Source organism: Calypte anna, chromosome 26, assembly GCF_003957555.1.
Source record: "Calypte anna isolate BGI_N300 chromosome 26, bCalAnn1_v1.p, whole genome shotgun sequence".
Taxonomy (NCBI): domain Eukaryota; kingdom Metazoa; phylum Chordata; class Aves; order Apodiformes; family Trochilidae; genus Calypte; species Calypte anna.
Window position 1 is genome coordinate 2,589,233 of NC_044271.1, and position 21,222 is coordinate 2,610,454.

Below are 21,222 nucleotides of genomic sequence, written 5' to 3' on the forward strand. Positions count from 1 at the left end.
TGCTCCTCCTCCTCCTCCTTCCCTCTGCCAGCACTTCCATCTGCTCCCTTCTTCCCAAAGGATCACATCCCTGGGCTGCTGCCAGGCTTAGCAGTAGGTGGGAAAGCCTGAAGTTAGTTTGCCCTGAAAGCAGTGAAACCTGCATGGATTGAGTCATGCAACCCCCTGCACGGGGTACAAAACCAATTAGAAAGCTGGTAATTAATAATAACTGTGAGAGCAGAGCTGAGGATGTGGAATAAACCCCACGCTTCTCAAGCTGTGATCCAGAGCCCACTCCAATCCATGGGAAGGGCTACAGAGACCTCACCAAGCCCAGTTTGGTGCTTCAGCCCCAGCTCCTTCACCAGGGTGTTCCCAACTCCTTGGGTGAATGATGAGCTGGGAGCTCTCACTGCATCACTGCTCCATTCCCAAGGGTTTTCTTTTTAGCAGCTCATCATGGTCACCCTTAAGTCTTTGATTTCCAGGCTGGTGGTACTGGGAGACTGGTTTCCCAAAGCCTGACAGAGCATGGAGGGATGGGAATCTCCAGTCTTAATCTCTGGAGCATTGGCATCACCAAGAGTCAAAGGGCACCACGGTCACTTCAGAATATTTTGCCAACAAGAAAAATACAATTCCTCTGTAGGCAGACTCAGCACAGTTTCAGGTAGGGTTTATTTGCAGTAATTGCAACAGATTTCCACAAAACTTACTACTGAGTGTCAGTAAATTGCACCATACAACCAAGAAAAGAACCCTGTTTTTTTTTTTTTGTTTTTTTTTTTGCTGTTCAGCAACCACATGTCTTGCATAGAGAGCTTTCTTTTAGTGGTAAGGCAGAAAATACCATGTCAAGAGGAAACATTGATTTCAGAGGCCTGACATACCTGCTCTTACCTCTTCTTGGCAATTTCCCACACTGGGCACCTCATTTCAGAAAGCTCCAGAAGGAGCCACCTGAGGCTGAGCCCAGATTTCTGCCCTGCAGCATCAACCACCCCAGAGTCATTCCAGCAGGCACTCAGCACTGGTGAACACACATTCCCTATGCAAAACCACCCTGATTTCAACACTACTTTTATTAAATGATCACAGCTTCTGCCTGTGAGCAAGAGAAACCCTCAGAGAGCTTGATAGGGGTCAGCCAAGCAAGCACTGTGCTGGTTTGCTCAACTTCACTACTTCCATCCTCGTGCAAAACTCCCCTGGTGGGGTCACCCAGCTGGAAAACGGGGCACCCAGGGGAAACTGCACCCTCCCAGAGCAGGGTTTCCCTGGGTGTCCAATGTCCCAGCAGCTTCATCAGCCCCAGCTGATGGGGTCATGAACACCTTCTGCTCCCTAAGGAGATTTCTCCATCCAGTCCAGCAGGATGTCCAGCTCGCCCAGGGATTTCATAGCTGCAGCCGTGACATTCAGCTGAAATCACAGAAAGGAGCAAGCTGTAAGCAAAGGCAGCTGGTGCCACCCCATGGAAAGGGACTCTGAAGAGCTCTGCTAATTACTGGGCTCAGTCATTAACTCACCCCTTCGTAGTTTGCTAGGACTTGGTTGAATTTCTCCGTGGATTCCTGCCCACACGTGCACTTATTCTGCTCACGCTAGAAAAATAAGAGAGAGTTCATTCATTGAGGGGGTTAACTTTTAACAATAAGAGGAAAAATTCTAATTATGCTGGAACTTACTGGGTAGCCCAAGATTTAAACCATGGAAAAGGCTGCAGGTCCTTAAATGGGATTTCAGGATCAATATTGCTCTGGAGAACTAAGGAGGGAGCTGACTGATGAGCCAGCAAGTATAAAGAGTTCCCAGTGGCCATACACACTCTTCACATCATGCTTATGATGTATTCTTATTAAAACTATTATTTTTTATAAAGATTTGGTAACTTTAGAAGACGATGAGGCTCGTTTCCCTCCCAAACACCAAGAGATGAGACTGACCCAGCAGTACCCAGGACTTACACACTGCTCGAGTTTCCTCCTCACACTCAGGAAGGAGTTGGCTATGCTGCTGATTTTTCTGTTGACGTATGAATCCTCTGTCTTGCAGTGCCTGAAAACCTTGTCCACATAGAAGTTGAAGAGGTGATGGGTCATGCAGCATCTGTCTGAAGACTGAAGGAATAAATTCCCATATTAAAAGGCTCTCCAAAGTGCTTTAAACCTGGAGTCACCAACCCTTCTGCCCTCTGGAACAAACCATCTCTGGCCCCAAGCACAGGAGGTGAGCACAGCAGGATGCTCTGACTTGTATAAAGCTTTTTCAGTGATGCTTGATGTAAACTGGTAAAACACATATAGGAAATTATTCCAGATTGATCTGCCAGGAGATTCATCCTCAGCAAGTCTGATTGAGTCAACAAAATAAAGACTTGATTTTGTAGGTGGGTATTAGAAGCTGAGAGCTGAAGCAATGCCCCATGTCTAGTGCTTTCAAGTGGGAGAGGTGAAAAATACCTATTTGTACAATATTCTACACCCCCCAAGGTCCCATTCCTCTGCTTTTGGATACTAACAGCATCCAAATTTCCACCCAAACTGTGATTCTCCTCTCTATGGCTCCACTGGCAGGGGGAGGCTCAGCTGAAGCTCCTGGAGTGACACAACCTGACCTCTGCCCACCACTTCTAGAAATCCAGGCATGGTGAAAGGGATCAGGAACCAGGAGTGGGACACCCACCTCTTCTCACACATCACTTTATCCTCCCGGACCTGCTCAGAGCCTGAGTTTCACAGGAATTTAGCAGATGCCATGGGACTGAGGAACTTCCCCAACACCCTGGGCTGGCACACACCTCAGGAGTGGGGTTTGGGTGCTGGTGGGCCCAAAATTCCTGAGAGAAAAGCTGGAGGACACCTACCTTGACCTTGTGCAGGGAGTGTGGATGAGACAAGATGCTCAAGGTCCTGATGGGATCCCTGGCTTGCTGCATGGGAGAAGACAGAGATGGTGATGGCCATCCTGGCTCTGGAGGGGCTTCAGGAGGGGCCAAGTAAAGAGTTTCCCTGTTTCCCAGGAGCTCGGGGCAGTACTTACAATCTTGGCTTTAATTGCAGTGAAACCAGCCCTGATCTCAGTCATGGTCATTGGAACTCTGCAGGGTCCAAAGTGGAAGATTCTGCTCCCAGCTGCCAGCACCCAACCCACAGAGCAGGAGATGGAGAGGAGGCAGAGGAGCAGGTGGGATCCCTTCATGCTGCAGCAGGATGAGGGCACAACTGGGAGACCTGTCTGAGGAAGCCAGGATTGCCTCAGTCTTTCCCAAAAACCACAATTGTGATGCTTATGAAAAGATACACATTTTATATAACACTTCTACGTGTACGTGTGTATTCAAAAGTCAGTGCTATTATCTCTTCCCCACTCCTTTTTCACTCCCCGTGTTCAAGAGGAAAAAAAAAACCCAAACATTTCAAAGCAGATCCCAAATAAAGGCATAGGAAAAGAATAGCAGGAAAATATTGGATGTAAACAGACAATCTGCTTCTGAAAATTTTTCATCAGAAACAAATACAGCTTAAATTACATTTTGAAAGCTGCTGAACCACAAGCAGGAGGTAACTGCAGCTGGAAGCAGCAGGTCCCCAAGTCTGATCTAAAAACAATGCTTTCCCTCAGAACCAGCACACTTGCAAAACAAGTTCTCTTCGCACTGAAAATTACAGTTATTATTGAAAAAAGAAAAACCCTATAGAGACACGCAGCAATAAAGGGAAATATGCACCAGCACACAGAAAAAAAAGGATAAAACCAGTGGTTTACCTTGTTCTTTGGGGTGGGTTCACCTGTCTCACCAAGGTCTGACCCGCAGAGCTCTGACGAAGGGGTTTTTATCCAGGTATTGGGAGGAAATAACTCTTGGATGAACTTTTGGGATTTTTCTTGCTTTTCCCAGGATGTATTTCCCTTTGTAATTTACTGAATTAATCAGCCAGTAAAAGGGACAAACTCTTTTCCCCACAGCTGTTTCCCCAACCTACGGAGGCGGGAAATCTTGGCATTGCCGCGTCGCTTTGCATTCGGGAAGAAGGATGCAACCAAAAGGTGGGATCACCATGGGGGTGACATCCCCAAAATGCCAAGCCCAGGGGTAAGGCACAGCACTGCCAAGCTCTTCCTGAAGAGGAACCATTCCCAGCTTTCCTGGAGGCACCGGGACACGGGAAGGTGAGTGGCATCATCCTGCCGGGATGCTGGCGGTCCAAACCCCCAAGGTGGGAGGGGTTCTGGAATAGGACATGGCCTGCTGGTAAAAAAGCATGACTCAGAACATGACAAGACCTTTCTCCATCACTGTCCTGGGTACCAGGGACTCTGCCCTCAGGCTTGTCCCTTGGGTGGCAGGAAATTAATCTCCATCTGCACATCCCTGGGATTTGGAGGTTGGAGATGCTGGGGAAGGAGAGGGCAGAGCTTGGGATGAGCTCAGCTCCCACTGCAGAGCACAAATCATGCAGTTTTCAGGGGGACAGGAGACTGGGGTGATCATTATCCATGACCATTGTCATGGTCTGAAGCTATCACCCTGCAGAAGGACAGAAATTTCATTTCAAACTGCAGGAGCCCAGCAGCAGAGGGAAGTTCTGCCCACTTGGGGCTGCACAGCCTTTGCCTACCCTGCTGCACACATTACCTACTGAGAAAACTGACACAGCCAAGGTCCTTGAGTAGTCCTCAGCCAACATTTCAGATCCAGATCGTGCCTGAGGAGCCAGGGGTTGCCAACTGGGACACGTTGGTACACGAACGGGGCAACCCTGGTGCGGGTTCCCCACGCTGCCAGCTCCCAGGTTGGTTGGGTTATTTCTGCAGCCTCTCTGGAGACAGCTAGGGCCAGTCTACAGAAAAAAAAAAACAACAAACAAACCTAAAAACAGTGAAAAAGCCTTCTTGGACTCCAGAAGGGAAGGTCAGATGGATTTAGAGGGCACGGAGGTGGCAAAGAGCCCCTTGGATGCCTCCAGAGCACCCCCAAGGGCTGGGTGAGAGCTGCAGCCTGATGCAATGCAGATGCAGCTCTGTGCCACTGCCTGTGGCTCTGTAAAGCCTTGCTGGGTGAGTAATTTATTGGTAACCATGCTCAAGCATATATCCATCATCAGGAGAGACTAAGGAAGTGGATGGTATGCCCAGGCTAGTCAGAGGGTTGCAGGCAGAGCTGCTGAAACTGCCCCCAGATGCCCCAAAAGTGCCTCCCTCATCCTGTGCCTTGGTGCTGTCACGCAGCCAAAGGGCAGGTCCAAATCTGCTGCAGGAGGTTGCAGCTGCCCTGGCTGAGGTTTGGAGGGATCCTCAGTGGCACAAGGCTGTTTGTTAATCTCTGCTTTCCTCCCCCAGTTCCCAGCTGGAATTGCAGCAGCAGTTTTGCTTGGAGCAGAGGAAGCAGCATGGGGTGAGGAAACAGGGGAGAGGCAACGGGTTCTTCATTATGTAAATTGCAGATGAGAAGAAGGGATTTCTTTTTTTGTTTTTGCTTTTTCCGTTTGGTAACAGGAGGTGAGACACCTACTCACCAACAGCCAGGGAACAGCACTCAGGGAAATTCAGCAGCATCAGGGCTGGAGAGCCCTGACCCAGAGGTACTGACTGCAGCCTGCTCAGCATCATCCACTGCTCACCCAGCTCCACTCTTGGCCCCTTCAAACATCCCAAAAGCTTTTGGTTTATTCTAAAAAAAATATTTCAAAATCCTTAAAAAACTATTCAAGCTCTTCTGCCCTGCAGGGGCTGCCAGGGACTGACCACAGACCCATGTTAACACCAGGTTTCCTGTAAAGTATTTCAGTGATAAGGCACCAGTTTCAGTAGTGCCTCTCAATGTACTTCCATGCTGTAAGATCTGATAACACTGCACAGATCATCCTTGATTTGCCATTCTTCATCGTAACTCACACTTTGATATGAAGCTGATAATGGTTTGTACACAGACTTGATACCAATACCAGACCTCAGGAACTCTTCCTGACATCCCTCAAGAACAGATCTACAAAAAAAATGGAATGAAAATTCTTGCAGGACTTTACATCTCTCCTGGTAACACTGTGGTGCACCCAGACCTGTGCCAAAGGAACAAAATTCCATTTCTGTAGGTGGGAAGAATGTTTCCACTTGTTCTTCATGCACCTCAGTCATTCTTTACATACTTGCAGTGAGATAAATTATCAGACCACTCTGCCCACATCCCAGCTGGAAGCTCAGGGGAAGGTCAGTGCTGTAAGCACTTCTCAGGGCCTTAAAAATCAGAGGTTCAATCCCCAAGCAATCACCTGTCCCTCCAATCCAGAGCCCATTTCCAACCTCCTTTGAGCAAGTTCTCATCTGGCACCCTGGCATTCATCACCACCAGAAAGCAGGGGCCAGGTCCCTCTCAGGCTCCCCAGCCCCAGCTCAGTGATGCTGCTGACAGAAAAACTGTTTTTCTCAGTAAACTCATGGAATGACTCAGAAAACACCACGAGGAGATCTGGGCTGCGAGGTGTGGTACATCGTGTGCCTCCTGGGTCACGTTTCTAACCATAACCACTTGAATAATTCTGAAAATCAAACACCCAGCTCTGCCTCTCAGGGAGCACCAGGCTGAGCCCAGCACAGTGACACCCAACTTGTCCTCAGCCAAGCACAGGGATGTCCAAAGCCTGGGGAACAAAACCACAGGATGTTTTCCAGGAGTTTTTTTTTCCTGGGCAGCTCTCAGCAGCTTCCAGACCTCCTTCCCTGGGCAGAGCAGCTCCTTTCCCAAAGCTGAGGAGCTGGGAGAAGCTGGGACACTGTCCCCCACCCCAAGACCATGTCTAAATCACTCTGCCTTGGAGTATCACCCAGGAATGCCTCCCTGGGGCTGTTCCTGCCCTTTTCCTGCTTCCAGGATGTTCCTAGGTGTGTGTCCCATCAGAAAGGGCATAGTCCCACCTCTCATGGGGAACATCACCTTGTTCCCATGGGGAACATCACCCCATTGCCATGGGGAGCATCACCTCGTTCCCATGGAGAGCATCACCTCATTCCCATGGGGACCATCACCCCGTTGCCATGGGGAGCATCACCCTGTTGCCATGGGTGTCCCTGGGCTCTCCCTGCCCTCTCTGGACACCTTTAGCTGGGTCATGGCTGTCTCCAGGCTGTGCAGGGCTGCACGTCACAGAAAATGACACTGCCTGAGCCATTGCCCTCATGGAGCAGATGTGACACTCATCCACATGACTCACTGCTGCAAAGAGGGTTGAAAAAAGAAAGAATTGTGTTGGGTTTTTTTTTTTTTCCCTTCCTTCTAAGATTCACCTTTGTGGAAGGGGAAAAGCGTGGTGGAGAATCTCCCCCCCTGACAGAGCTGTTCTGCAGAAAACCATCCATTTAGTCAGCGGGGTGGAGGTGTTTGGAGGCTGCCCTGCTTTGATAAAATGCAGACTCATATTTTGGTTATCAGAAATGGCATCTTCTTTAGTGGGAAAGGCACTTTTCCTGTCTCCATGGTTCCACAACGCAGCTCAAGGGCAGCTCCTGCTTTCCTTTGCCTGCCCAGCAGGCACCAGAGATCCCTCCACCTGCAGAGCACTCACAGCCAGGAATGCACCCAAAGTGCTGCTACACTTTTCCTTTTCTTTTTTTTCCCTGCTACATGAAGCAAATTGGTTATTTCAGCAAAAAAAAAAAAAAGGAGGCAGAGCTGCCTGAGAATCACTGGAGAGGAACAGGAGCATCCAGGGCAGAATGATGCAAAACCCACAGCAGGGTATTTCAAGGACTCAAATCTAACAAGGAGATCAAAATAAAGGCTTAAAATGAGTTGGGATTTTTTATATACATTTTTTTTTCAGTTTCTAGGAGGTTGCAGAAGCTTTTTGATGTGGGCATTTGACAGCTTGGCAATTGGGCTTCTCTAGTGGTGATGTCAATGTATTGGAAAAAAAAAAGTGCTGAAGCAGGGGCCAGGTTTTGAGCTGCCTGAGAAGCCCTTCATGAGGCTGTGGGCTGCTGGGAGCACCAATATTTAGCAAAGAAATGAAACTTTCTTCTAAGATCTTTCAGAGGGAGAGAGCTGTGGGCAGTGAGCATGAAAATGACCTCAGCAAATCAACCTTCCACTTTCAAAACCCACAAGAAGCCACTGTGCACATCTCAGCAGAATTCAGATTTATTTACTACCCTGGCTTCTGATTTTAAACTTTTTTTTCCTCTCCTGCAACTATCACCACCCCCCTGATTCACGTTACCAGCACCCCTGATGTTCCCCCAGGGCTGGGGGCTCCATTGGGTTATGCTGGAGACAGAGTGAGTTTGCACCCCTGGCAACCTAAAAGAGACAGGAGACAGGAAACCACGTGGGAGGCAAAAATAAAAAATTAGCCAAAAGTGAAGAAACCAGCTCATTCCAAGGACAGGGATTTTCCCTAACACCCAGCACATCCCCTGCTGCTGCCACCCAGAGCCAGGATGCTGGAGCCATCTCCAGGCAGGAGCAGATGGCAGTGAAATGCCTGTGCCTATCAGCCAGCTCTCCTCTTCCTCCTCTCCTTATTTTTTTGAAAGAATTAAGGCCAGAATCAACAGCAAACACCAGGCAGGGGAGCTGCCTGCCCCTCCCAGCACCTGGGAAGGGGAAAGGTGCTGATTTTGCAGGCAAAAAATGATGCCTGCTAGAGGAGAAATGAGTGCTCACTGCTCTCAGCTCCACCGTGGGGTTATCTGGGGAGCAACTGAATCACCCCCAGAGCCAGGCAGAGCTGTCACAGCTTCAGCTTTCACCAAAACTGAAACTTGTGTCTCAGTACATTAGCAGGGGGGGTCTGAGTGTAACCCAGCTCCCCAGGCACGGGTTTCAGTTTTGGCTGGGTTCACAATTCCCTTGAGTACAAAATGTTCACTTGGGACTCAGCTCAGCCTCCATTTCACAACCATCAGGGGCCAGAGCTGGTTTCCTTGGGGCTGGATGTGTGTGGACCCACAGAGACAAAATGGCAAAAGCCCTTCTAGCCACAAACATAAACCAGACACAACAGAAATGACAGCCCTCCTAGCCATAGATGTAAATCAGGGGCACTACAAGGGTTCTGGCTCTTACATTGGACTTTATTTCTGCAGCCAGGCTCTGGTGAGGACCTGCCCAGCTCTCCTTCCCCACCAGCCAGCAGAGGAAGTTTGCCTCACATCTTTCTTCTTCTTCTCCTTCTCTTTTTTTTCTTCTTTTTTTTTTTTTTTAACACCATTTTCAGTGAGAGGGGTTTTCCACCATTCAGATTCATCTGCCATTTCCCAGCTCTAGCCCTCAAAATCTACCTGGAAAACAACAACCAAAAAAACAAAAAGGGACTTCAGTGCCTGATCCCATCACTCAGGTTTCCACAAAAAGGGAAATCCCAGGACAGCTGCCCAAGAAGCACAAGGAGAGCAGAGGGGAGCAGACAGACAGCCCAGCTCCCAAACTCCCTTTTCCTTTGGGTTCTCTGGCATTAAGGTGCCTGGCAGGAGAGGCTGCATCACCCCCTCTCTGTAAAGAAAAAACCAAACAGAACAACCATAAGTGGAATCTGAACACAGGGAGGTAGAAACTTAAGAACAAATTATTTAACACCTTCTGAAAAGCAGATTTAAAAAAATCTCTGCTCACCTAGGTTGGATCAAGCCAATTCTTCCTGCCCATGGCACAGCCAGGCATGCGTCTGGTTCTGAGGTTCCTAATTAACAGTTCCTCAACTTAAAATCAACCCAATCCATGCAAAACCCACCCTCCAACAATTCCATTTTATTGCCTTTTTCTCTGCAAGGGCAGCAATCCCAGCAGCAACTTCTGAGCTGTGAATTCTTGGAAATCTTCATCCCAAACCCCTTTCCCTTTGCCCCGAGGAGCCTCACAAGGTGAGGTGTGGGGCAGCTTTGTGGGGCCATCACCTCTCTGCTTCTGCTTGAGCAAGACACCAGCACAGAGCCAGAGCCACACAGATGATTTTGGCACAGAAAGCCCCAGGAGGAGCCTGGGGAAAATCCTCTGGCAGCACCAGGGCTGCTGCAGCCTGGCTGGTGGCCCTGGGGACCACTTGCCATCATGTGCCATCACATGCAGCCACATCAGCCCCACATGTGCTCCTCTGCCTGGCAGGGGCTGGGAAAGAAAGCCCAGGATTTCTCAACCTGCAGTGTGAGCTGTTTGGCATCATGCAAAAAAAATAAAATAAAATAAAAAAAATCCCACTCTTAAACTCCCCCTGTGTGAGGGAGTCAGCCTGATGCTTGGCTGCAGCCCGAGGGATGGATGGATGGATGCTGCTGGGGAAAGTGAGTGAAGCTGCCTCCAAAATTCAGCCCAAATCATCCCATTCTGAGCATCCAAGCAGCTGGTTTGCAGGATCTGATTTCTCACACCATGATAACCAGTTTCTGTCCTGTGACCATTTAGGGTTATAAATAATTTGCCTTTGTAGCAGTGCTCAGAGTGTTGGTGCTAAATCATGACAAAAGTGACATCCTCCTCCTAATACCAAAACTAGAAAACAAACTCACCAGAGCAGCACTTGTGAAATGACCTCTTTGAGTCAGGAGATGCTCAGAATTGCCTCTACAGGGTGCTGAAAAAATAGGGTGGTGCAAAGAGAGATTTGGGTCAGTCAGGAGATTTGGGTCAGTCACCTATTTGACCAGTTTCCATATTTTTGCCTTTTTGGTTTTCCTGCAGTCACACTGTGCTCCCCCAGGAATTCCTCCTTCATCCCCTCCAGTCACCCAGAGGGTTGGCAAAGGACACCCTGAAATCCCAGGAAATCCAGCAGGGATTCTGTTCTCTTTCTGAAGATTTCCAGGGATTGGGGGTTTTGATGTCTACTATTAAAAAAAAAAAAAAAAAAAAAGTGCAGTTTTGTCTCAGTTAATCACCAGAACATTGAACTTACAGCTGGAAATCTCCATTTCTTGATGCTTTTTGTGATGATTCTTGGTTTAAATCAAACAAAGTTCTGGACCTCCTATGAACTTCTGTGAACTTCTTACATGAGGTTCATTGTGTCACATTCCAAGACACATCAGAGATCACAGGAACAGCTTCTACTCATGCTTAGTAACCTCTTTCTGAACACTTGGATGTTACAAGACAGAACGATGACATCAATTAAATTTCCAAAGGGTAATTTGGGATTTACCTGTAATGAGTCACACTGCAAATTCCGACGAGGGTGCTAGAAAGCAGATTTCCAGAAGTGAAAACTCCAACGTCATGTCTTGTCATGCCTTGCCAGCAAGAGAAAGAATTTTATATGAGAAAAAAAAACAATAAAAGCAGCAAAAAAAACCCAACCAAGACACTGAGAAAGCACTTTGTACCTCACCCATCAGGAACTGTTAGTCATCAGCAATGGGGCTGCTGAGAGAGCAAATGCCATCACTTCAAAACTGCTCCTCACACCAGCTGAATAAAAAGCCACCAAGCCTCTGCTTCCCCCAGATCTGAAGGGATTAGAAAGGGGGAATTTTTGAAAAGGAAAGGAAGAAACACAGCATTATTGTAGCTGGGAAACTGAGGGGATCCTCTGAGCTGTATCGAGAATACGGCAAAAAACACAGAATGTTCCTTTGTCCGAATGATAGGGAATAAAAAGGCATCAAAAAAACACAGAAAATTGCCCACCTTGTGTCTTGACAAGAAGAAAAAAGCCCCAGGGAGAGGCAGCCCCTGTAATAAGCAGCAGGAGATGTCACCACAGCTCCAGCCCCTGTGCCCTGCCTGGGCAGCTTGGGACCCCAAAGTGCCACTCTGGGGGGGAAAAAGGCATTTCCCTAAATAATAAATTTCCCTAAATAACCTGTTCTGCCCAGAACCCCAGTCCTGCTGTCCTGCTCCTGGTGAACCTGCAGCTTGTGGGAGATGGGGTAAAAAAAGTAGATGAGCAGCTTTTGAGCAATGCACTTTCCTTCCTGAACTGATCATCTTGGCAGTCACCAGAGGTGTTTCCTAAGGCTTTAGAAATCCACCCACATCCCCCGGACACTCTTTAGGAAAAGGTGCTCTCTTCATTCATGCAGCTGCTCCCTAGGACTGCAGAGTCACCACGTTTCCCCAGCACCCAGCAGGAGTGAGTCAGAGTGAAAACGCAGTGTCAAGAGACAGCAAAGGAAACGCAGGTAAACAGAGCAGCCTGGTGCAGTTTCCTTTGTGGAGTGGATGCTGCTGGTTTACCCCTGTACCCCCAAAAAAAAGCCAAAACCCAAATCAAAACAGTTTCCAAAACAGGGAGGAGGGAATTGCACAAGATCTGCTCAGCACACCCCAGGTGTCAAACAGAAATGACTTCATGGAGCCCCAGAGGCTGATCAAAAGAAGAGAAGTTTGGAAAGAAATGCTCAGCCCCTCAGCAGGAGGCAGAGATCCCAGCACTGTGCTGCTGCCAAGTGCCCAAAGATCCTTTTGCTTCACATCCCACCCAAATACCAACTCCTAAAGGGACCCCAGTTTGCAGAGAAGTGCTGGGGCTGCATCTTTCACTGAAGGGAACAGATTTGTCTCTGGGTTTTGGGTCAGGGACAGACCCACTCTGGGTCAGTGGGTCCCAACATCATCCCCCCCCCCCCTGGAGCATCTCTCTGCACCAGTTTCAGTGCCCTGATGAAACTTAAGCAGCTGTCCAAATAATCTTGGCAGTGAAGACATCTTGACCTGTGGCAGCTTTGAGTTAAGCCCAGATAAGTGGAAAACCTCCTAGGGTGGGAGCCAAGGGAGAAAGCAGGGAAAGGTGGGATCCCACCCGTGGTAGTGGGCTGAGTTTCACACCACTGGGTTTGGTCTGAGCTCTCTGTTGCTGCTTGCCCTGCACCTTTCTCATCTCTTCTGCTGGCAGCCAAGGGCAGAAACCACACGGCTGCCTTAGAGAGGGGAAGAAAAGTTGGTGAGCACAGAGCTGAGCCAGGCTGTGATTCAGCTGGAGCAGTGATGCCTGCAGTGAGTCAGGGGGAGCAGCTTCCCCCTCCCCACTGGAAGAGTCAAGACCAAGAACCAAAGGAAAACAAACCAGAAGACAAAGCCCCACATTGTCCCCACCTTAAACCTTTGGATTACTAATGCCCCCTCCCCTTCACTCTTACTCATCCCTATGAACACCAAACATTCCTTCCTTTTGCTCCCAAAAGGAAAACTTGAATAAAATCTAGATATATGGTAACAAAAAAAAAAAAAACTTTGCATTTTTCCAGCATTTTTGTTGCAGCAAGTTCCCTCAGAGGGGTTTGCAAATTCAGCTGAAAAGACCTTGAGTGCAGGGAAGGAAATCAGAATGGGTTTGTCCAAAGGAATGTGCTGGGGAGAACACTGCTCCAAAGTGTCACCAGAGCTGTCCAAGAAACTCCTCTGGCTTCAGAAAGGTGAAATTTATCTTCACTTTCCCTTTCTTGGAAAAGAGATTCCCAAATTCCCCAGTGAAATCTTTATCACTAGGAAGGAGGGGGTGTGTGTGTACAAATATAAATTTATACACAGAAACAGAGCATGGGAGAGGGAAGCGGAAAAGGAGACGTCAGAGGAATTATCTGCAGCTCTGAGATGCTCGTTTTATCAGCACTGGGACAAAAAGTCTCAGGACAGAACACACAGCACTGGGTTACTTGAATGGGGCTCCATTTCTAGGAAATTAAATCGGATTAAAGAGCCAGAGTGACTCCCATGGCACAAGCCCTGCTCCCAGCCAGCTGCCCTGCAGGAGCATCCCAGTGGGATGGGTTCTTCCCCTGCATCCCAGCAAATCTCAGGACTAAACCCCTTAGCAGCCAGGCACAGCTGGGGACCTTTGCATTTGCTGAAGGCAGGGAAAATTCACCTCAAATTCAGCAGAAATGTGGATTACCAGGGAAAAAGCAGACATTAAAAGAATCACCTTTAAGGCTGTTGTGTGTATTTGCAGGATAGCATTAGAACAGCAGAGGAGAAAGGGTGTTCTGAAGGGTGACTGAAAGCAATACTGCTAATTATGCAGTGCTGGGGATCCTAAGTGCAGGTTTGATAAGGAGGTTTCAAAATAGAAACACTTTTCTTTCCCCTAACAATAAGGCATTCAGCTAAAAATAAAGAGTAGCCATAAGAATGCAGAAGTAGCTTTCCACAGCACCTTTTCTTCTCCACATGGTATCTGGAGCTTTCATCTTTAGTCACATTTAAATTTACAAGAAGCAAACGATTAAAAAAAAAATAATAATTAAAAAAAAAATGCAAAGTCTAAGCACAAAAGATTTGATGGGGTGTGAGGAGAGGAGGGGGGTCAAAAGAACAGGAAACCCAAGTTGACGGGAAACCCAAGTTGACATTTGGTTTTAATGAATGACTTAAAACCCCAATATTGCTCGCCAGGAAATGGGGAGAGGAAACTGAGCGATGTTTTGAGAGTATAAATTAGGGGCTCCATCAAGGTGAAAGCTGCAGATCTGCTCTTTCCCCTCCTCTCCACGTGAGGTGAGCAGCCCCAGGATGCCCGCCCTGCTCCTGCTCCTGCTCCTGGTCCCCAGCCCCCTGCTCACCCACTCCTCACCCTCCTCCTGCCTCCACTTCTCCGAGCTCCTGCCTGCAAAGCTCAAAGAGCTGAGGATCAAGTTTGAGGAAATCAAGGACTATTTTGTAAGTAGAACCCTGCTGGTCTCTCCTACTTCTCGTTTTTCCTGGTTATTTTTTTTTTTTTTGCAGAGTTCAGTGATTTGGGTAAAGGGGGGGGGGTTTGCACAGCTTCCTCCCAGCAGAAATGGTTTGGCTGGGGCTGGGTTGAGGAAGGGCAGCTCTGTTTCATCCCTCACTGAGATGTGGGGTTTCTTTCTGGTTTTTATTCTAATGAACTCAAGAGATTTCATAAGGAATCCTCCTGAACCTTCCTACCCAGATTTGCCCCGAAATATTGCAGGCCAAGTTATTCACTGAACTAAAAGGAAGGAAACAGTCTCTCCTTCAGGGCAACGAAACCCAACCTCTCTGAAGCTGACATGAGAGAAAAAGGGAAACCTTTTGCTGCAGACTTTTTCTCTGAGAGAACCACAAAAGCCTGAGCAGGATCTTTTATGGCTGGAGCTGCTGTGCCTGTCCGAGGCCACTGCTTCCCATCACAGCTCTCAGCAGGATGCTGAGAAAGGAGCCCAAGATCCACTCAGAGCATTTGTCAGAGCACTGGTACTGATGGTACTGGTACTGATAGAGCTGGTGGGTCACAGCTCTGTTCCTGTTTTAGCTCCTGTCAGTGTGGTGCAGACATAAAACAAAATAATTCTCCAGACTAAATCTCAAGACTGACTTCATGGCTTGTGGTCCTCATCCACTGAACACAGCCAAGATTTTAGATTTTAAAGTTTTCTGTGCTTCTCCCTGTTCCTATTGACAAGGAAAGCTTTAACCTCAGGCTTTGGCACCTTGGTGCCAGGAGGTGATGCTCCCAGAGCCCCAAGTGCACCAGAGGCACCACAAGAACAACCCCCCCCCTGCAGATCCCTTCCCCTGGGACTGGAGGTTTAGAAATAACAACAAATGGGAGGGGGGGATTACCCCTGGGCAGGCTGGGTGGGTCCCTGAGTTCCAGGGGCTGCCAGGGCTTGGGCACCCAGGGGCAGAGAGGTGCAATTTGCATCAGGATCCTGACTGAAGTGAGCAGGAGGAGTTTGTTTCACAGTCACAGAATCGATGTCACTGAGGTCTGTGATGCCCTCCCTGCCTCCCCCTGGCAGGACCTGCACTGCAACAGGATGGAGCAATGAGCAGGTGGCTCTGGTTCCCAGTGTCCTTAAAAACAAGTTAAAATGAGCATTTGGGAGGGCAAATGGAAAAATGGAGCTGACTGCCAAGTAAAGCTCACGTGTCCTTTGCATCCTCCTGCAGCAATCTAAAGATGAAGAACTGAGCATCCAGTTGCTCGGCTCAGAACTCCTGGAGGAATTTAAGGTAAGAAGTACAATTCTTATCTAAATCCCTTATCCTGCAGTCAGTGGTTTGCAAGAAAGGAAGCAGATTGTGCTGGGGCATTTCCTAATGTCACACAAGGCCAGTTCTGCAGCCAGGCAGTGTCACTGCTGTGTCATGTGTGACCTGGTTCCCCCCTTGCTGCCAACCACTGAGACCAACATGCTCTGAGAACTCAACCCACCACCACAATTTGGATTTTTAACACCTCCCAAGCATGGCATCCCCAGCACCCTTACCTCCTCTCTCCCCAGGGGAGCTTTGGCTGCCAGTCGGTGTCAGAGATGATGAGGTTCTACCTGGAGGATGTGCTGCCCAGTGCCATCAAGTCCAGCAGCCTCCACCAGCAGAGCATGGGTGACCTGGGCAACCTGCTGCTCAGCCTGAAAGCCACCATAAGGCGTTGTGTGAGTGGGGCTCAGCATCCTGGGAGAGGGGCATTAAATCCCTGCTCTGGATTCCAGGGGGAATTCCTTGCTCTGAAATCCCAGGAGGGGCCAGGCAGAGCAACAGGAATGTGGGGAGCAGGCACCAGGTCTCCCCTGGGGCACGGGTGTCAGGGTGGTGCAGAGGAGCAGGCAGAGCCCAGAAAGGATGGGTTTCTCCTAACCCTGCTCTCCAGGCTTCCATCACTCCAAGAACTGGGCTCTGCTTGCTCCCAGTCCCTCCCAACAGAGCCGGGATAAAGGGGGAAAGGGAGGGAGGGAGGTCAGAGGGTCCCACCCTTACCTGGGTGCTGGAGCAACATGATGACACCTCCTGGAACTGTGCCTGGAGCCCATCAGCAGCTGATGGCTGAGTCAGACAGAGGGATCCAGGGGTGCCCCTTGCACTCCTATGGGTGCCAAGCAGCTGCAGTCACTGCCCCTGGAGCCCCACGTGAGGAATGGGAAGGTGGGGAGAGGCAGTGAGGAGGAACAGGAGGGGATCTGCTGCCCCCAGGGAAGGAAAGCCCAGGTTTGAGCCCTTCCTCTTGCCCCTTTGCAGCACAGATTCTTCACGTGTGAGAAGAGGAGCAAAACTGTGAAGCACATCAAGGAGACGTTTGATAAGGTAAAGTTCTGCTCCTGTGGTTGCACTGAGGTTGGGAGGAACCCACTGAGGAAGTGGGTTTTACTGCCAGCTTCAGCACCCAAAAAAGTTCCTGAAGTGTTTAAGTACCAAGGCAGGGAAATCCAGAGCGTGGTGCTCGAAGGGGCAGCTGGTGGCTTCTCCAGCTGAGAAACTGGAGGTGTCAGGAGATTGTTTCCAGCAATTGTGGATCCCCTGGATCCTCCCATTCAGACTGAAAGGGACTTGGCTTTCACCTGCAGATGAACGAGAATGGGATCTACAAAGCCATGGGAGAGTTTGACATTTTCATCAACTACATTGAAGAGTACTTGCTGATGAAGAGAGAGAAGTGAGAACACCCCCAGCTCTGCCTCTTCCACACAAAACCCTGCTGGTTTTTCAGGTTTTAGGCTGCAAGAACACACCAGGGATTAAGTTATCTTTGTGCTAAAGTCAAGAATTACAGGTCAATAACTTCAGGTTTAATATTGTATTTTAAAGGGTTTTTTTATCAGCTGAATTTAATATTTATTACTCCTAATACCTCAGTGTTTGTGTTTACAATGTTCTGAAGAAAAGGGTGATGAGCCTGTAAAAGCCTATTTATTGTTCAATATTTTAATAGTGTTGTGATGATGCTGGTTTATTCATGGCTTCAAAACACCCAAAGCAGTGTTCTGGGAGCAGAGAATGAGCAAAGCTTTTCCTGAGTGCAATTTCTCTGCCTAGGGCTGCATGGGCAGGAGCAATTCCAGCTCTGAGTTCAGCAAAGTTCAAGTTTAAGCAAATGAGAATGTTCTATCCCTCTATTTATTTATGCAATCAAATGATTTTTATCTATAGCCACAGCCATAAATCATTAACCCCACCTCTGTATTAGTCCAGACTAAAGAAAAAAATATAGCAGTAGGAATGAAATGTTTGGTTCTAATAGAACTTGAATTAAATCTTGCTAAGGATGAGACATCCAGAGCTGCTGGGTTGGTCACTCTGCACTTTCAAAGGTTAATATTCCTATTTTCCAGTCTTTGATTGGGTTTTACTCACTGCTTTGGTGCCTGTTGTTTTCTTTTTCTTTTAGAAGCAGAGGACATTTAATTAACCACCATTTTAGGGTGGCTTGGGTAATTTGCATTCAAATTCCTAAAACCGCTGGCAGGGGGGTGGCTGGAGCCAGATTTTTGGGCTCCTTCCCCCTCTCCCACCCCTGTGAATTCTACAGAACATGAAGCCAGAGGAAAATTCCCTAATCCAGAGGCATTTTGCTTCTAATATTTAGAAGCACCAGGGTGTGATGAAACGCCCTCAGTTTGTTGCCTGCTCTGGAATTTACCACCGAAGAGAAACTATTTATACTTGATTTATTCTGTTTGGATATCTGTGGTGACAGAAGGGTATTCCTGCTGGCAGCCTGCCCTGGGGAAGCTGGTTATCCCAGAGCAGGGGCAGGAATGCTGCTCCATGGGTCACTGGGATCATTCTGGGGTGGCAGCGGCTCAAGGGCAGCGCGGGAGCCAAAGGCTGTAAAATTTAAATTAAACTTCTTACCAGGACACATTAAGCTCCTCTTGAGCCAACTCTGTCCTTGGTTTTCCACCAAATGCCTCAACTTCAGGGCTGCTGGAGGAGCCAGGGCAGTGCCAGAGCTGAAGGATCCCAGCCTGAGCTGGGGGTCACCGCTCCTTGGCCATGGCTCCTGTGATCTCCTGACTGGTTTATCTGTATGGAAAGAAATCTTTTATTTTTGCTAATAAAGACCTCCTAAAGAACAAGTCTTGTGTTCTCTCAATCTGGTACCAGGGCTGGAAATATCAGCCCCAGTACGTGGGGAGATCCCAGCAGGCACAGAGCCAGCCCAGGGGATGGGGAAGCACAGGGAAGGGGAAACACCCATGGTCCTCACCTTCCAGTGCAATATCTCACCAGTTTTGCTGAAACACAACATTTCCCAGTGATTTTTTTAGAGAAACACTGGCCTCAAGGCACTCCCCTGAGCTTCTGCAGCCTCCAACTCTAGCAGGAGTTTCAGGCATTGCCCTTTCCAAAGCATTTATAATTAACTAATTGCTTACACCCCTGAAGGTCATCAATAATCACACACACCCTTTATCTGCTGAATTAGTTTTAACTTCACAATTTTTCCCAGCCAGGATGAGGCCTTGAGCCTGGATTAGATAGCAAATATTAGCTAAAAACCAGACTAATCCCAATTAACAACAGACCTGCTGTTTCCTCAGCCTCAACCAAAGAGCTCAGGTGGGAACCCCCAGTTCTGCTTCTGAGAAACCCAGGTCTGACCCAGCCCAGCGGCTCCCACATGTTCCCCTCACCCCTCTGCACCTATTTCAGTCTCTTTTGTACAACTTTTCTTCCACGGGGAGGCAAGAAGTAGCTCTCAGCCCACGTCCCCAGCTGGGGGAAGGAGCTTGAGGACCCTGGTGAAGGGACCCAGGGCCTGGGCTCTGCTTGGGGATGCTCAGGGGATGCTCAGGGATGCCTCTTGTCCAGAGAGAGTTTTCCAGACAGATGATGCTACAGGAGATGTTTTATTGGGAAGAAAACAGAAGCAGAGCAAGTGAGCAGTCTGGAGGGGATGGCTGGCTGGGATGTTGGAACAGAGATGAGCTGGGCACCACCTGGAGATGCAGTCCTGCTCCTCCAAAAGTGGATTAAGAGCTGGAGGGACTGAGAAAAGTGGTGCAGGGCTCCCAGCCTGGGAAGTGAGTTCACTTGAAGGAGAGAGAACCGAGTGCCATTCAGATTGCCATGGAAGCCACGGACAAAGTCTGTACCTTTTGTCAACAAAAGAGAGGGATGTGACCCAGCTCTGGTGAGCAAAAGCACACAGAACACACCTCTGACTAAACACACGGATCACCTCCAAGAAGCTTTAGGAAGGGGGCTCTGGAAAGCCCAGCAGAACTGTCTGGGCAGCCTGAGGCAGCATTCACCAAGGAGAAAATGGCATTTCCAGCAGAGGAGCAATCACCATGATTCATCCCCAAGCCTTGGCCCCGAGCAGTCCTCTTCCCATTGCCAGCTCAGCCCTGTCCACACCAGTCCCTCTCTGCCAGACACACTGCTTTAAAAAAAGAGAGGGGAAACCCCTCCAAGGGGAAGCCTGAGGGCTGAGACACCCAAGGCACCGTTGTGAGTCCTCGTGCAACTCATGACACCTTCCCCAAACCAGAACCAGAGCACCAGCATCTCCCCAGGGTTTGCCCCAACCTGCCAGCTGCTGGGTCCCAACAGCAGCTACAACATGTGCCCAAAACATCAGTGATGGGAGGAAAAAAAACCACAATAAAAAGTATTTTTTTATGGTAGCAACCACAGGGTGAGCTCTGAGCAGGATGGTTGGGGAAGGACGAGCTGGGCTGGGGCTCCTGGAACCCACCAGGACCTGCAGGATGAGACCCAGCACAGGGTTCTCTCTGCAAAACAAAAAAGGACAGGGCTCCCCTCCACATTTCTGCTTCTCCTGCACCCCAGCAGCTGCTGGATGCTTGGGGTGGATCCTCGTGGCCCATAGTGCTGATGTAGTTCCTGCCAACCTCAAAGTCACTCTGGGTGTTACAGTAAGAGCACACGACTGTCACATAGGTTGGTGGTGGTGGTTTGCTGGGGTGTTTTGTTGTTTGTTTTTTGTTTTTTTTTTTAAATCCCACAGAAGCAAATGGTTTCCTTCTTGGGTTTTTTCTTCCTCAGAGCTCAGCCCCTGGGAACCTGAGTCAGCTCCCAGCCCCTGCTGGGCTCAGCGATGCTCCCAGGGCCAAAAGCTGCAACTCCTCTGGAAAGTGGTAGTGCCACAGATCTCCAGCTGCTGCTGCTGCAGGTGGTTAGATCAGTTCTTGGGTTTAAAAAAGAAACCAAAAAAAAAAAAAAGCCCCCAAAAACCAGACAAAACCAAAAAAAACCCCAACCAAAATCCAACAACAACAATATCCTAAAATGTTTAAATATTAAACCCTAGAGAAAAAGAGTTGGAGATTTGGTCTAAGCAGAGAGGAGGATTACCAGACCTTCAGTTCCCCAGGGGTGGTTGGAGACCACCACCATCAGGCCAGAAACAAACACCCCAGGGGCAGTGTGGCCAATCCAGCCCAAGAGCAGCAGCTCCTTCTCTCATTGACAGCCTAGGAAAAAATCTTCCTGATTCCTCTCTCAGGTAGCAGCAAACCCTGATGATCTACCTGGAGCAGAGCCAGACTTTCATCAAAACCAATCCTCCCAAGAGTCAGAAATATATATATTTGTTTGGGTTTTTTCCCTTAGCAGGA

At 48.7% G+C, this 21,222-nt stretch overlaps 2 protein-coding genes across 2 annotated transcripts; one reads left to right on the top strand and one right to left on the bottom strand.

Moving 5' to 3' along the window:
* Positions 1–1,326: 1,326 nt before the first annotated feature.
* Positions 1,327–3,183, bottom strand: LOC103534687 (interleukin-20-like). The gene is made up of 5 exons (XM_008500673.1): positions 3,025–3,183; positions 2,849–2,914; positions 1,950–2,102; positions 1,512–1,586; positions 1,327–1,404 (listed from the first exon to the last, which is right to left on the bottom strand). Exons 1-5 carry the CDS (start codon positions 3,181–3,183, stop codon positions 1,327–1,329), a joined length of 531 nt encoding a protein of 176 aa, XP_008498895.1.
* An 11,239-nt stretch (positions 3,184–14,422) lies between these two features.
* On the top strand, positions 14,423–17,295 carry IL10 (interleukin 10). The gene is made up of 5 exons (XM_008500697.2): positions 14,423–14,569; positions 15,809–15,871; positions 16,144–16,296; positions 16,877–16,942; positions 17,203–17,295. Exons 1-5 carry the CDS (start codon positions 14,423–14,425, stop codon positions 17,293–17,295), a joined length of 522 nt encoding a protein of 173 aa, XP_008498919.2.
* The last annotated feature ends 3,927 nt before the right edge of the window (positions 17,296–21,222 follow it).

What these genes read in the sequence shown, in the direction of transcription:
- IL10 (XM_008500697.2), top strand. Translation starts at nt 14,423, where the DNA reads ATGCCCGCCCTGCTCCTGCTCCTGCTCCTGGTCCCCAGCCCCCTGCTC. An exon ending in AAGCCACCATAAGGCGTTGT is followed by an intron (nt 16,297 to 16,876) that starts GTGAGTGGGGCT and finishes GCCCCTTTGCAG; the next exon opens with CACAGATTCTTCACGTGTGA. An exon ending in TCAAGGAGACGTTTGATAAG is followed by an intron (nt 16,943 to 17,202) that starts GTAAAGTTCTGC and finishes TTTCACCTGCAG; the next exon opens with ATGAACGAGAATGGGATCTA.
- LOC103534687 (XM_008500673.1), bottom strand. Translation starts at nt 3,183, where the DNA reads ATGAAGGGATCCCACCTGCTCCTCTGCCTCCTCTCCATCTCCTGCTCT. An exon ending in CTGCAATTAAAGCCAAGATT is followed by an intron (nt 2,915 to 3,024) that starts GTAAGTACTGCC and finishes TCTCCCATGCAG; the next exon opens with CAAGCCAGGGATCCCATCAG. An exon ending in ACTCCCTGCACAAGGTCAAG is followed by an intron (nt 2,103 to 2,848) that starts GTAGGTGTCCTC and finishes TTATTCCTTCAG; the next exon opens with TCTTCAGACAGATGCTGCAT.